Here is a 14,287-nt window from a genome sequence, read left to right as displayed (position 1 = left end):
AGAGAATCCTCGGAGAACAGCCACGAGGCCTCCAACCACAGAGTTTGGCCTGGTCTTGTGTGCACTGGTCAAAATGGGGACCAGGCAGAGACTGCAGCAGTGTCTGCGATCACCACCCCCTGGAGACAGCTGTAGTAGCAACTGTCACTGGTTTCTCATGCCTGGTACCACGTGTCCACACGAGGCAATGCAGGCAGTGGAACAGGGCAGCTGAGTGCAAGGGAGATTCCACCCAGGCTTACGTCACAGCTTTGACACTTACCAGCGTGTGCCTTGGGCAAGTTACTTAACCACAACATGCCTCAGTTTCTCCATCAATAAAATGGAGATAACAAGAATTACCACATATAGCTGTAAGGGTGAAAGGAGTTGGTATCTGTGTTTAGACAAGTTTCTGAGACAGAGTGTGCTCACTGATGTGCTTGTTATTATTCTATCCTTTTAAAAAAACAGCCCTCTTCTGCCCTTTCCCACGTCAGACAATGCAGGCTTGTACATATGGCCACTATGTAAGTGCTGGGTGTGATGGGCAGTTCCCTTAACACTCTTAAACTGATTTCTTCAGGTTTGGGGCTCATGCTGTTTATTTCTATTGCTCTGGCTACTAAGAACCTCAGAGGAAATCTAGAACCCAGGTCTTGGGGCAGGAAGGCTTGGGCGGACGGATCCATGAAGGTCCTGCCGTCTCCAGCAGGGGGCGACCAGCACCCACCACCCTTTGCTAATGATGTGCAATGTCCAGCCCCACCCCAGGCCCTGGGAACAATGGGCTGTTTACAGCAGGAGAATCATTTTAGTTCCATAGCCCAGTGGCCACAGGCGGATTTGTGGGCACTGCTCCCTCCTGGACTCCTGACTTTCCTAGTTCCAATCTGTTCCACTTCCTGGAAGTGGAGACTCATGCCACGGTGGCCTGGCCTCAGTTTCCCAGTCTGTAAAACTGGTTGTCATCACTGCCTCTTTCCCTGAGGTCCCACAGTGAATTCTTAGCAGGAATGACAGGCAGGAGAGGCTCCATGCCCTGCCCACAAGCACAGCTGGGAAAAGCCATTTTCTGAAGCAGCAACACCAAAGGATGGGGGAAGTGTTTCCAAGCAGGGAGCAGGGGGCCTGGGTGATCCTCCCTCCTCCCAGCCTCAGTGTCTCCTACTGTCCCAAATCTTGGCCCCAGGATGGCCCCCCTTCAATCTTTGCACCAATGAGGGACTTCCAAGCCCAACCTGAGGTTTTCTTCACCCACCCTTGACCCAAACAGCACAAATGAAAAACCAGAAGAAAAAAAAAAAATCACATCTTTATTGTCTGATTAATGAACTGGCTTGGAGAGGGGAGACTGTAAGGGGGTGGGGAACATCCAGCTTTGATTAGTCGGAAAGTCCTATTAACTGTGTACAAAATGAATGTTACAAAAATCATGTAAAAAAACAGGTCAGCAAAGCAGCAGCCCTGGGGAGGGCTCAAGGCACCTGGGAGGCTGAGAAACAGGCCCACCTAGGCCTCAGGGGTGAGGCTGAAGGACAGGGGCCCGGGGACTGCACCCCTCCCCTCCTTCACCACGGGCACGTGTTTCTCCTCGCTCCCCGGTTACAAGTCAGTACAAAACTGCCTTCAAGGGCCCAAACCCCAAGGCCAAGGCACTACCAGAAATGAAGTGGGCCTGAAGCCCAGCACTGAGCTCCCCCTTCCCAGAGGCCAGAGCCTGGAGAAGGGGCGCCCGGTTCCCCACGTCCAGCAGGGTGGGCAGGCAGAGTCCCGCAGCTGGGGAGTGGCTCTGCCTCGCGACACGCAGCAGTCTGGGAGCCCTGAGCAGACACAGCCGGGGCTTTGGTCAGTGCTGAGAATGGAGAAGGAGCCACAGGCCTGTCCGGCCCCCCGCCCGCCCCCCGACGCGGCCTCAGCAGAGCCATCCTGTCGCAGTCCTTCTGGAGCTGATGCCCAGGCCGCGGCCCTAAATGGGGTAACACATGCAGCACCCTGTGCCTGCCGCCTCCACACCGGGCTTGACGCCGGGCCCCAGGAGCCCATCGGTGACAGAGTGCTCCGTGATGATGTCCTCCACCCGGGTGATGTACAGGAATGTCAGCAGTACTCCCAGGAACTGAGGAGAAGGCGCGGGGTGGGTGTCACTCACTGTCTGGCCATTCGCCCTCTTTCCAGCCCCCCGGCCCTCACCATCTGAGCCCAGCGTACCCAAGCCCTCTTCACCCTAGCTTTGTCCCTGCTCTGCACTCTGTAATCGCCAAGCCACGCACCATCCCGGCCCGCAGCCTGCCCAGCCCACCCCTGCTCCCCTCCCCGGTGGAGGGGGGACCAGCCCACCTGGGGGAGCAGGATGCCCAGCAGGAGGCCCGCCATGATGGTGTAGTTGTCCGTGAACCAGATGAGCACAGCGTTGGTGCAGCCCCGCACGTAGATGATGTTATGCACGCTCAGGCGCTGCGGGGAGGAGCCTGGCTGAGCAGCGGCCTGGCAGCCCCAGTCCCAACTCTTGCCGCTCATCACAGGCCCAGGCAAATCCCTCAGCCTCTCCGGGCCTCAGTTTCTCATATGCAACCTGAGAAGTTGACTCTAAACCACAGGGTCTCAACAGAAAGTGAAAGTCGCTCAGTCGTGTCCGACTCTTTGCGACCCACCCTGTCCATGGGGTTCTCCAGGCCACAATACTGGAGTGAGTAGCTGTCCCCTTTTCCAAGGGATCTTCCCAACCCAGGGATCGAACCCAGGTCTCCCGCATTGTGGGCTAATTCTTTACCAGCTGAGCTACCAGGGAAGCCTTTCAATAGGCAGTACTGTTCCCTAGAGAGCCTGCTGACATTGTGGTGGCCCTTACGCTTCTCACAGAGATGGGGCGGGGGCTGAAGGACTCCAGAGCTCAGGGCACTCCTTCTCGAGGGACAGCCACCCAGACTACCTGCCTCTTAGATGTCCCCCAGGCATCTGGATGGGTGATAGCTCATCCATAATTATCTGAGCCCAAAGCCTAACTCCAGGGACATAAAAACCAGTGTTCTCTGCTTGGCTTTACTATACATTGAATTCTACAGAAATAGGTAAACTAAGGAATAATTATATTCGATTTTGTTCAGAACTTTATCAAGAATTGTTCACCATTTTAGAACCATGTCCATGGCAAAAAAAATATGCCCATGCTATGCAAGTTGCCCACACAACACCCCTCCTAGGTAACAGAAGCCCCTGGCAGTGCAAACACCTGATCAACTTTGTTGTCTTCTGCTGTTTCTATCTAGGACCTAAGCGTGTACATGTTGAAATACAGTATATGGTTATAAATCATTTTATCTTATTTCTCCCTTTATCTCAAATCAGGGGCTTCCCTCATAGCTCAGTTGGTAAAGAATCCACCTGCAGTGCAGGAGACCCCAGTTCCATTCCTAGGTTGGGAAGATACACTAGAGAAGGGATAGGCTGCCCACTCCAGTATTTGTGGGCTTCCCTTGTGGCTCAGCCAGTAAAGAATCTGCCTGCAATGCGGGAGACCTGGGTTCGATCCCTGGGTTGGGAAGATCCCCTGGAGAAGGGAAAGGCTACCCACTTCCGTATTCTGGCCCAGAGAATTTCATGGACTGTATAGTGCATGGGGTCACAAAGAGTCGGAAAAGACTGAGCGACTTTCACTTTCACTTATCTCAAATCATTATGCCACTTGTTTTGGAATTAGGTGTATAGGTAGTAGGTAGGTTATATTACCTGTGAGTGTCATTTTGGAACAACAAATAACAATAGGGCATTGTGTATGCTAAGTCACCTCAGTGGTGCCTGACTCTGTGATCCCATGGACTGTAGCTCGCCAGGCTCCTCTGTCCATGGGATTCTCCAGGCAGGAATACTGGAGTGGGTTGCCATGCCCTCCTCCAGAGGATCTTCCTGACTCAGGGATCGAACTCGCATCTCTTACATCTCCTGAATTGGCAGGTGAGTTATTTATCACTAGTGCCACCTGGGAAGCCCAAATAGGGCATTACCAAGTGTTTATTATAAAAACTAGCCCTTGGGTCCCATGTTTGGAGAACCACTGCTGGTCTGTGGTTCAGCATCTCAGATATTTGTCAGAGTCACCCACTGGCCCCACCCCAAGAGTGCAGGTTTTTAACAAGCTCCTTGGGGCTGCTGTTGCTGCTGGTCTGGGAACCTCACTTTGAGAACCAATGGTCAGAGGCCATCTCAAGTCCTCATTATTTTTAGCTCCCTTCTCAGCACAACCCCATCTTCTCTCCAAGTCCAGGAGAAATGCCCAGGAAGCTGACCCAGGAGGCACCAGCCAAAGACTGTCTTCCGCCAGGGACTTCTGTGTCCCAGGCTGAGGGAGCCAGTGTGTATCTGCAAACTGGCAGCTCCAAGGGCAGAGGCAGGCTGGTGAACGCAGCTGGGCATGGGGACACACGGGGGCACTGACAAGGGCATGGTGGCCTCACACATTAGCTGCTCAATCAACTCTGGCAGCCCGCTTCTCCCAACCTGGGGGATTCCTGGCTCCCCAACTCCTTCTATGTCTGCTGCTGCTGCTGCTAAGTCGCTTCAGTCGTGTCCAACTCTGTGCGACCCCATAGACGGCAGCCCACCAGGCTCCCCCATCCCTGGGATTCTCCAGGCAAGAATACTGGATTGGGTTGCCATTTCCTTCTCCAATGCATGAAAGTGAAAAGTGAAAGTGAAGTCGCTCAGTCATGCCCGACTCTTAGCGACCCCATGGACTGCAGCCCACCAGGCTCCTCCGACCATGGGATTTCCCAGGCAAGAGTACCGGAGTGGGCTGCCTTCTGTGTCTAGATAGGGGCAAAAAACGTGGGCAGTCCCTGGCTCCTGTTCACAGCCAGGAATGTTGGGAGATCTCAACAGCCAGGAGCCTCATCCCTGGAAGCCCCTCTGATCACCCTGGGGATGGAACAGGAAGAGCAGCCTTTCTGGGGAAAAGAGATTTCAAAGATATTACCTCCTTGTCGATAGTTTTGTAGCCACACATGGTGTTGACAACTTCTGTCTGAAACAGAAATGTGTATTAGCTAACACTTAAATGGTGATTACTGCAGAAGACACTTATTTAGCAACCCCCCCACGCCCCCATTTTACAGATGAAAAAACTGAGGCATAGAGAGTTGCACCATCCAGTATGAATGGAGCTGAGATTCCCATCCCAGCTGCCTGGTTCAAGTCTGCATCTTCTTCTGGATCCAAGAAATGCCCAGAGAAAAAAGGTGGGAAGACCAGTTCTGTGGCTCTTGGGTGGGAGACCCACTGCTCCACCAGTGGCAGCCTAGGAGCCCAGAGGAAAGGGCACAGCCCCAGACTCTTCTGTTGCATTGCCAGAGCCTCACTTTGCTGAGATGGTCATGTGCTGAGGTCAGGACTGGGCTGCTCCCAGTCTGTTGGCTCTTGTGAAAGAAAATCCCAGACCACAGCCAGGCCCCTGGCTAGCTGGGGTTTACCTGAGGGCAAGGCCAGGCCTCTGACCACACTTCCTGGCCCCTGCAGACTGCCACCCGCCAGTAGGGCTGCTCAACCTCCTGCCCGGGAAGAGAGCTGCCTTCAGGAGCTTCCAGCTGCTGACTAATCTGGGCACAGTGGAAGTTGTGGTTGGCCCTGGGCTCATCAAATCTCTTCCCAGCTAACCTAGGTCACAGGGCTGGCAGGGGCCCTTCTCATCACAGCCTGAGCCCTTGTGGAGTCTCCTCTGCTTTCCAGAAGGTGAGAGAGAGCTCAGTGTCCCACCCGTCCACATCTAAATGACAGCTACTGTGGGATCAGAGTGCCACAGGAGCCAGCAGGGATGGAGGAGCGCTGGGTGGCCGGTGTGGGCTCTGGCATCACGTCACCCGGTCCAGGCCCTGCTCTGCCACCTCGGAGCTCTGTGACCAACCTGAGGTGTGGCGCTGAGGGGCAGGCACATGGAGGCACTCAATAAGGATTTGTTGAATGAATGAATGAATGGGTTCCCTGGACTCTTCAATAAAGCAGTCATAATCTCTGAATGTACCCCATGGGGATGTTTTGAATATAAAGTGAGATATATACATAAAATGATTGTCCAAGGGCAGGGCACGCTGGCTGGACTGACCTTGAACCCAGACCCTGGAAGGCAAGGAGGGCTGTTACTCTTTCTAAAAGCATGGGTTGAACCTCAGACATCATCTAGATCAGTCTAAATGTTAAGGTTTGATGTGTGGGCAAAATAACCTCCTTCAGTCTAGGCTGTCCCCCAGGAACCCTCAGACTCCAAAACACCCAGGATCCACCTCACGTCAGTCAGCATCAGTGGCCCCTCCAGGCCATGAACATGACCCCAGGGGAGAAGGTCCAGCCTGGGTAGTAGATGTATGAGGGCACGATGGGATCAGGTGCTTCCTGCCTTATTTGTTCACTCATTCAATCATTACTGAACAGATATTGAGCATCAGTTATGTACCATTCTCTGTTCTAGGTGTTGGGAATACAAAAGAACAAAATAAGATCCTTGCCTTCATGGAACTTTTATTCTAGGAAGGGAGATAGGCAATGAACATAATAAATAAGTAAACTGTATAATACATAAAAGGTGACAAGAATAACTTTACCCTTCATTGTGCTGCTTCCAGACCTGGAGGCAGAACCACAGCTCCTGCCCTTGGGGAACAGACATGCTATGGCAGAGGCCTCCCTTACACCTGGAGCCAAAAAACTCTTCTCTATGCCCCAGAGGTGGAGGGAAACTGACGTAGATATGTAGGCAAACATTATTCTGGGCATTTTTAAAAATGAAATTAACATTAAAATCAGTAGGCCGAGTAAAGCAGATCGCCCTCCCTAATGTGGGTGGGCCTCATCCAATCAGTTGAAGGCCTTAATAGAACAAAAAGGCTACCCTTCCCCCAAGTAAGGAAAAATTCTTCCTGTCTGATTTCAAACATGAACTGAAACATGAGCTCTTCCTGGGCCCTGAGGCTGCCAGCCTCAAACAGGAACTACATCATCAGCTCTCCTGGTTCTTAGGCCTGTGGACTCAGGCTGGAAGTAAACCATTGGCTTTCCTGGGGCTCTTGCTTGTTGACTAACTCTGCAGATCTTGGGACTTGCCTGTCTCCATAATTCTGTGAATCAATTTCTTATAATAAATCTCTTTACACACACACACACACACATCCTATTGATTCTGTTTTTCTGCTAAACAACTCAGCAAGTCCCTTCCTGGGTGAAACACTAAACTCATGTAATGCCTGCTGAATGTGGAGGTATGAAGGTCTGCCCATCTCACCCCAATATGGGACAACTCTGCAGGATCATCCCAGGACATGCCCGTGAATTCGGCTGAGGACCCCACTGAGACTGCATCATTGCTCAACCTCTCCCTCTGCCCAGCCCAGCTTCTATCCCCTCCCTTACAGGTGTCAATTCTGAGCACACCTCCTACTGAGCTTCCTGCTCACTAACCAGCATCTCAGAGCCCACTTTCCAGACAGCCTTGGCTGAGACACTGGGATCACTGCACTAGCCCCTAACCAGACTGCCCATGTCACCTCTGCCACCACAGCAGACAGGGTGGTGCTGGTGAAGCCTAAGGAAGATCTGCTACTCGTCCACTAAAGCCCTGTCACTTGACTTCTTGTCACTCAAGGGAACCAAAGGGTACCCATGACCTCTGACTTCATCTACAACTATCCTCCCCCAAGCTCACTCTGCTCCAGCCACACTGGAGCTGGTCTCTGTGCTGTTGCTTAAATTCACAAGGGCAGGTCCCACCTCAGGGCCTTTGCACTTGCTCTTCTCTCTGCCAGGAATTCCCATCCCCAGAGAGCATGGCTTACTCCCTCACTTCTTTCAGGGTTTTACTGAGAACCAACCTTCTCAGTATCTAAAATGCAACCAACCCTCCATGCCCCTGCTTTATTTTTCTCCTTAGAATTTATCATCTCTTAGAATATTATCTCTTTTACTTATTTATTTTGCTTATTAGTTTTCTCCACTAGAAAGAATGTCAGCTCCATGTGGGCAGAGAGTTCTCTGTGTGTTTCCTGTATCCTTAGAACATAGAACTGCATCTGGCTGGTCCTCAGTAAATACCTGTTGAATGAATGAATGAATGAACGAATGCACGTTGGGCTTTCACATCGCAACTTGGACATTTCAGGTGCCACTGCCTTGGATGACGAAGTTCAGGGTCACCCCGTCCCCCTCCTCAGGCCTCTCTGAAAACCCTGGGCTCCTCCTCAGCACTCCCCCTGCACAAAGAGCTACCCTAAAATGGCAGCTCCAACTTCCAAACAAACCTGCCCTCCTGGCCCAGCCTTTTTAGGGCTCATGCACTTGGCCCTGGCTCCCTGAGTCATGGGTGAGGCCCCCACCCCCACCAGCAGCTGCTCAGTTTACAGAATCCAACAGTGGGCACAGAGTGGTGGAGACGTCAGAAGAGAAATTTTCCATGACTCTTCAAGGCATGAGTAATTGCAAAACTCCCCGCCTCATTCCAAGCCAGAAACCAGGCAGCTTTTGGACACATTAGTCAAACACAGGACTGACCAAGCCTCTCATTTATTAGCAGTGACGGCTCGGGGCAGCCTCCCAAGTGGCCAAGCGGGTAACAGAGCTCAGAGGACCCCTCCGGGGAGAGGCAGAGGCTGGCATTTACATCACCAAGCCGCTTCCAAGCGCCTCATTGCTGATGGTCACCAGGACATCAAGCCCAAAGTCCACCAGCAACGTTCAAAGTGCAGGACCTGCCCTGGCCCCCAGCTATGGCTGCCAAGCCGGCCACCCTGCTCAGCCCCCCGGCCTGGACTCTCTCCCACTCTTCGCCTGGCGTGCACAGTAGTCCAGGGCTCGGCTCTGACAACAACTGCCTGAATTTCATCCTAGCTCTATCAACCTTGAGTCAAGAACCTCACCTTTTGGTGCCTCAGTTTTCTCATCTGTATAGTGGGTAAAACAACCATACCTACCTCACAGGGTTGTTGAAAGGACTTAATGAGTTAAAACAACTAAAGAACCTACAACAGGCCACCACGTGGTAAGTGCTCAATAGATATCAACAACCGTTACTAATAAGACAAGTCTTCCCCATCCCCTACCCCAGATTCACCCCATTCAGTAGCCCTTGAGGCTCAGGAAGCCTCGGCAAGGACCACCACCTCCTGCCTACCCCTCTACCCAGCCCCACCACCCCTGTCCTGAAAGGTGACAGAAGCGTTTGACCAGCCAGGAGGCCCCAGGAGCAGTGGGTACCGTGTTTCTGAAGCAGCAGGTGTAGGGCACCCCACAGGCCAGGGGTCCAGGGGCACTGCAGTCGTGGTACTGGTTTTTGCTCCAATCTCGGTAGTCTTCCCCGCCACAACACTTAAACTGAGGGAGGAAGCAAGTGGGGAAGAGAGCTGCTGTCACCACCAATGCCCCCGGGGCAGACAGCAGAGAGGGGCCCAGCCAGGGGATGACGTGATTTATGATGCGGATCACCCAGGTAGGGAGCATGATGGGGAGCCTGTGATGCATCGGTACAGGTCAGAGCTCAACAAAAGCAGAAGAGTGGCCCAGGAGGCAGTGAGCACCCCGTCACTGGGGAGGCATGCAAGCCAAGGCTGGGTAGCCTTTTGGTGGGATAGTGGGTGGTCCTTGCCAACCGGACTCCATCTTCACATCCCCAGTGCAGGTGCTCCCATCCCAGGACCTGGCCTTTAAAGCCCCAGAGACTAGGATTCTAGGGGAGCCCCTCAATCCAGGGGCCCCTGAACCACGCTGACCTCCTCACCACCCGCTCTGCCTGTCCCACCCTTAGCAAAGGGGCACACACACACACACACCCTGGCTGGGGCTCAGGACTGAAATGATGGCACAGCTGGAGTCATCTTCCCCTTGGCCGAGCTCCGCCCTGCATGGCCCCCCGTACAGATGCCAGTGCCCGGGGGAAGCAGTTACTCCCCTGGGCTCTGCTGTGTGCTGGGCATTGGTCTGTGTGCCCGAAAACCAAAGGGGAGGGAGAGCGCCCCAGCCCTGAGGGAGATGGAGAGGAAGCATCACGTGAAAAGGGCATGAGGTAGAGCTGGGTACCAGGGATACGGCAAGCGGGGAAAGGAGGCAGGAGGTCGGGAAAGGCCTGAGGAGATCTCATTTAATCGGAAATATGAACAACAGGGAAAAAACAGTCAAGACACGCCAAGACCCCACACGGAGATGAGTTCATTGTATCGATATTTCAGCAGCAGGCGTACCTGGAGCAGAGTGAGCAAGAGCAGATGGGTTGAGGTCAGACCATGAAAGCTTTGTCAGCCAGAATAAGCAGGGAACAGGGATAGTATCCTTAGTGACAGGAAGTTACTGAAGGGTTTAACCAAGGGAGTGATATGGTCAGAGGTTCTAGTAGAAACAAAGTAGATGCCCTTCCAGAGTCTCAATAGAGCCTTTCAGGCTATCAGTCTAGGGGACCAGGAAGTGCCTCTGTGGGGTGCAATGCAAAGAGCATTTACTTTGCCATCCAACAGGCCAGCGTTCAAATCCTCATACCACCACTCCATGCTGTGTGACTCTGGGCAAGTCAATCAGCCTCTCTGGGCGTCAGAGGCTCAACTATAAAGCAGGAAGAGCAATGCCAGCCTTGCACAGCTGAGCTGAGAAGGACAAAGATAAGCCAAGCGGGAAGCACTCCGCACAGGACCTGGCCCCAAGCAGGTGCCCAGTGTGCATGAGTCATCCCGTCATTCCACCCTGGGAGAAATGAAATTCACAAGCCAGCCGAAGGTTGGTTCCAATAAAAACATCTCGCCCCACCCGATGGCCAGAGCTGGCAGGCGCATCCCTGGCAGAGAACGGCCTCCCAGAGGCTGCACCTGTTATGACTACAGAGAAGGCCTGAGCCAAGGGAGTGGCCACTACGGATGGCCCCGGGTGCAGGGAGATGTTGGTCCCCCAATGAGGGCTATCACGGGGATCAGGTCAGCTGACGCCCCCAAGGTCATGTCCCAAGAGGCGCTGCCAGGGCTGAGGAGGCCCTCAGCTCTAAAACTCCACTCATCCTCACCTAGGACAGACAGACAATGATCACCCCAGCTGACGCTGACTGAGTCTCACCACATGCCTGGCCCTGCTCTAACCACCTCTGAAATAAATCCAGGCAAATCTCACAGCGACACTAAGCAGAAGGGACCATCAGTATCCCGCTGGGGCAGGAGTGGAACCTGAGGCTCAGGACTAAGTGAGATGGGTGTGTAGAAGCCCCCGAGGGCAGCAGCAGGCACTGCTATTTCTGTTACACCCGCAGACTTGGGTGGACCGTGGGAAGGAGGGATGACAATCATCACATTCAAAGAAGTGCCATCGGAGAAAAGGAGAAGACTTGCTCTGTTCCCCAGTGCAGGGGGAAATGGAACCCGGGAAGAGCTCTCTCCCCATCAGGGCTGTCCTTGATTTGGCAAGGGGGTGAGCTCCCTGTCCCTGAAGGGGCTCAGCAGAGGGAACTTTGAACTGGGTGGCTTGGAGGTCGCTCCCACCTCAAACAAGATTCTTTGCCCACTGAAGAGGGGCACCCTGAGACTCTGCCACGTGGTTTGTAGCTCCCTCTGACCTTGTTCTTTTTTTTTTTCCAGAAGGGGAGGGTTTGTGTAACTGGAAAGGAATAGGCAGGGCAAGTATATTCTGGGCCAGGCATGCCCTGGCATCCCCACCCTTGGTGGCTGTCCATGGCCCACCCTCAGCTCCCAGCTTGGCCAGCCACGTGGGGATGGATAAGCCACCTGACCCCTCACCCCCACCCTCTTGAGCAGGGTCCCAAGTTGGGGGGGCGGGCGGCAAGAGCAGAGCAAAGGACGTGGGAGGCCCAAGCACCTGACTCACCTCCTTCTGAACAAAATCCATGATGTTTTTGAAGTCCAGATCATCATAGTAGTTCTCAATTCCTCTTCGAATATTGTCATTCAGAAAGTCGATGGTCTATGTAGACAGAGAAATTATAAAGGAGGAAGAGCACACAACTCTAGGGTCCAACCCAAGATCTCCCAGAAGTCAGGATTGAACCAGAGAGTCCACCTGCCCAGGTAGCCTCCCCGCCACGACCTGCAGAACACCTCCATTCCCCCCACGACCTCCCTGCACAAGCACCCTCTCCATGTCCCCAGTGCCCATCAGAGGCAGGAATGACGCACTCCCTTCCTTTACAGATCAGACAACCCAGGCCCCAAGAGGGTGAGGCCCTGCCTGGGGGACACCGTTCCGAAGGAACCAGGCCAGGGCTGGGGCTTGGCTGCCCAGGTGCTCCTTCTACTGCTAAAGACAGGCCTGCACTGGAACCTCCCCTTTGCCCTCCAGCCCCCTCTCCACTCTTCTATCCTATATAAGCTTGTCTTTTACAGATGAGGCCCAGAGCGGGAGACTGACTCTTCCCGGGTCACCGAGCAGGGGTCAGCTCTGGTTGGGGCCCAGCCAGGACTGGAAACCCGGTGTCCTGACTTCCCTCCGGGTGTCTCTCTGTCACTGCAGTGCTCTGGCCCAGACGACAGGGCCCATCTCCCTCTCGGACTGGGACAATCCCCACTGGGAAGGGTGCTGGCAGGCCACCCTCTCCCAGTCACGCTGGGCCTTCGGGATCAACAGCCCGGCTGTTGTGCCGAGATCCAGGAGCACAAAAGGCCCCACAGCGGGAAGGGACGGGGCGGGAGTGTGGGCAGCCCGGCTCCACACTCACAGTGACAATCAGGGCTTTCAGAGCAGATCATCAGAGATTGTGCTGGCACAAAGGGTGTATTCTCAGCTCTGGAGCCAGACGATTCCCGGGGGAGGCGCCCTCAGGGTTCGTGGGGACAAGAGGGTCCTGAGTTCCAGGCCCCACCCTAGGACTGCAGGCCCCACCCTACCCCTCCACTCTCAGCTCCCCACTTGTGAATCAGTCATGCAGGATTCTGTCTTTAAGACACCTTCCAGCTCCAAAGATCAAAGACTAAGCTGCAAGGGGCTGTCAAGCCTCATGGTCAAGAATAGTCTTTGCACCCACACCTGCCTCAGGAACATCATTTAACTTCTGGGCCTCCAGTGGCTCAGACGGTAAAGGATATGCCTGCAATCCAGGAAACCTGGGTTTGAACCCTGGATCAGGAAGATCCCCTGGAGAAGGGAATGGAAACTCACTCCAGTATTCTTGCCTGGAGAATTCCATGGACAGAGGAGCCTGGCAGGCTACAGTTCATAGGGTTCCAAACAGTTGGACCTGACTGAGTGACTGACACTCTTCCTCCCCTACAGGGTGGGAGTGGGGATCCTCTGCCTTGGAGGAATTTGAGACTCAAACAAACTAGAGCAACGAAAGTGCTTAGCACGATGCCAGGCACATAGCAGGTGCTGGTACTGTATGATAGATTTTTCTCTTTTTCCAGGAGGTAGTATCACTTCATACCCATCATGTCATCAGTGGAAAATGGCTAATCCCAAAAGAAATCAAGACCCTAAGTCTTGTCCAAGAGCCACTCCTGATCTGGGACCCCTCCCAAACTCCCTGCAGCCCAAAGAGGTAATGTGACTTGTCTAAGGTCACCCCAATGATCACTGGCAGAGAGATGCTGGAATCAAGAGTCAAAATCGCAGCCTGATACACTTTAAGAAGCCAAGAACCCAAGGCTGAGTTCAGGGCCATCTCCCCAAACTATCTCCAGGATCAGGAAGAGAGGAACAAGGATGTGATAGCCACCTCCGTCCTGACATTCACACACTGCTCAAAGCCAAGGTGACAAAGCAGACTGGCTCAAGGAAACCAGTCTCCGTGGTCAGAAGGAAAACCCTCTGTTGATGATAACCAGCGCTTAGGAGCAGACCTGGGAGATGAGGAGGATCACACCAGCCTCGGGAGGCACCAGGTCAGCCCTCTTCCCCTGTAACAGGCTCTGCCATCACCAGCCGTCCGCCCTGCCCAGGTCTGGCTCTGGATCCTGGGGCAGGGGCTCAGTGGAAGAGCAGTGTGCTGGCCACCCGACCTGGGCAGAGCAGGGACCCGCCTGTTCTCAGGTCCACGCTTCCCAGAGGTCCCCAGGTCCTGCAGCCTCTCCAGTCTTGGGTGCCTGTTCCCTGGGGTGATGATGAAGGGAAAGGCCAGCCAGCTGGGGCATAGTTGGGGTGCCTAAGAAACAGGACACCAGGTGGATCAGTCTGTCCCCCAGGGAGTGAGCTCACAGGATGACATGGCATGCTGTAAGGGGCTCTTGGCAGGGGATGATGTCCAAGGTCAGGGATATGCCAAGGGCCACAGTCATGGCGGGCGAGGTGGCTTCCCTTCAGTCTCAAGGCACTGCAGGCCATCCTGGCCCTCCTATCCCAGCCCACTGGCCAC

General features: G+C 54.0%; 1 protein-coding gene across 1 annotated transcript in view; it reads right to left on the bottom strand.

Moving 5' to 3' along the window:
* Positions 1 to 1,274: 1,274 nt before the first annotated feature.
* Positions 1,275 to 14,287, bottom strand: part of TSPAN15 (tetraspanin 15) — a 52,502-nt gene continuing 39,489 nt past the window's right edge. The window contains exons 4-8 of the mRNA XM_043926157.1: positions 11,809 to 11,904; positions 9,211 to 9,327; positions 4,952 to 4,999; positions 2,320 to 2,436; positions 1,275 to 2,098 (exon numbers count right to left, since the gene is read on the bottom strand). Coding sequence (XP_043782092.1) covers positions 1,949 to 2,098; positions 2,320 to 2,436; positions 4,952 to 4,999; positions 9,211 to 9,327; positions 11,809 to 11,904 — 528 coding nt within the window. The 3' untranslated portion in view covers positions 1,275 to 1,948. The remainder of the gene's footprint in view (positions 2,099 to 2,319; positions 2,437 to 4,951; positions 5,000 to 9,210; positions 9,328 to 11,808; positions 11,905 to 14,287) is intronic.

This window comes from Cervus elaphus, chromosome 15 (genome assembly GCF_910594005.1).
Source record: "Cervus elaphus chromosome 15, mCerEla1.1, whole genome shotgun sequence".
Lineage (NCBI taxonomy): Eukaryota > Metazoa > Chordata > Mammalia > Artiodactyla > Cervidae > Cervus > Cervus elaphus.
The sequence above is the reverse complement of the archived record's forward strand: the minus strand, read 5'-3'. Positions and strand labels throughout refer to the sequence as shown.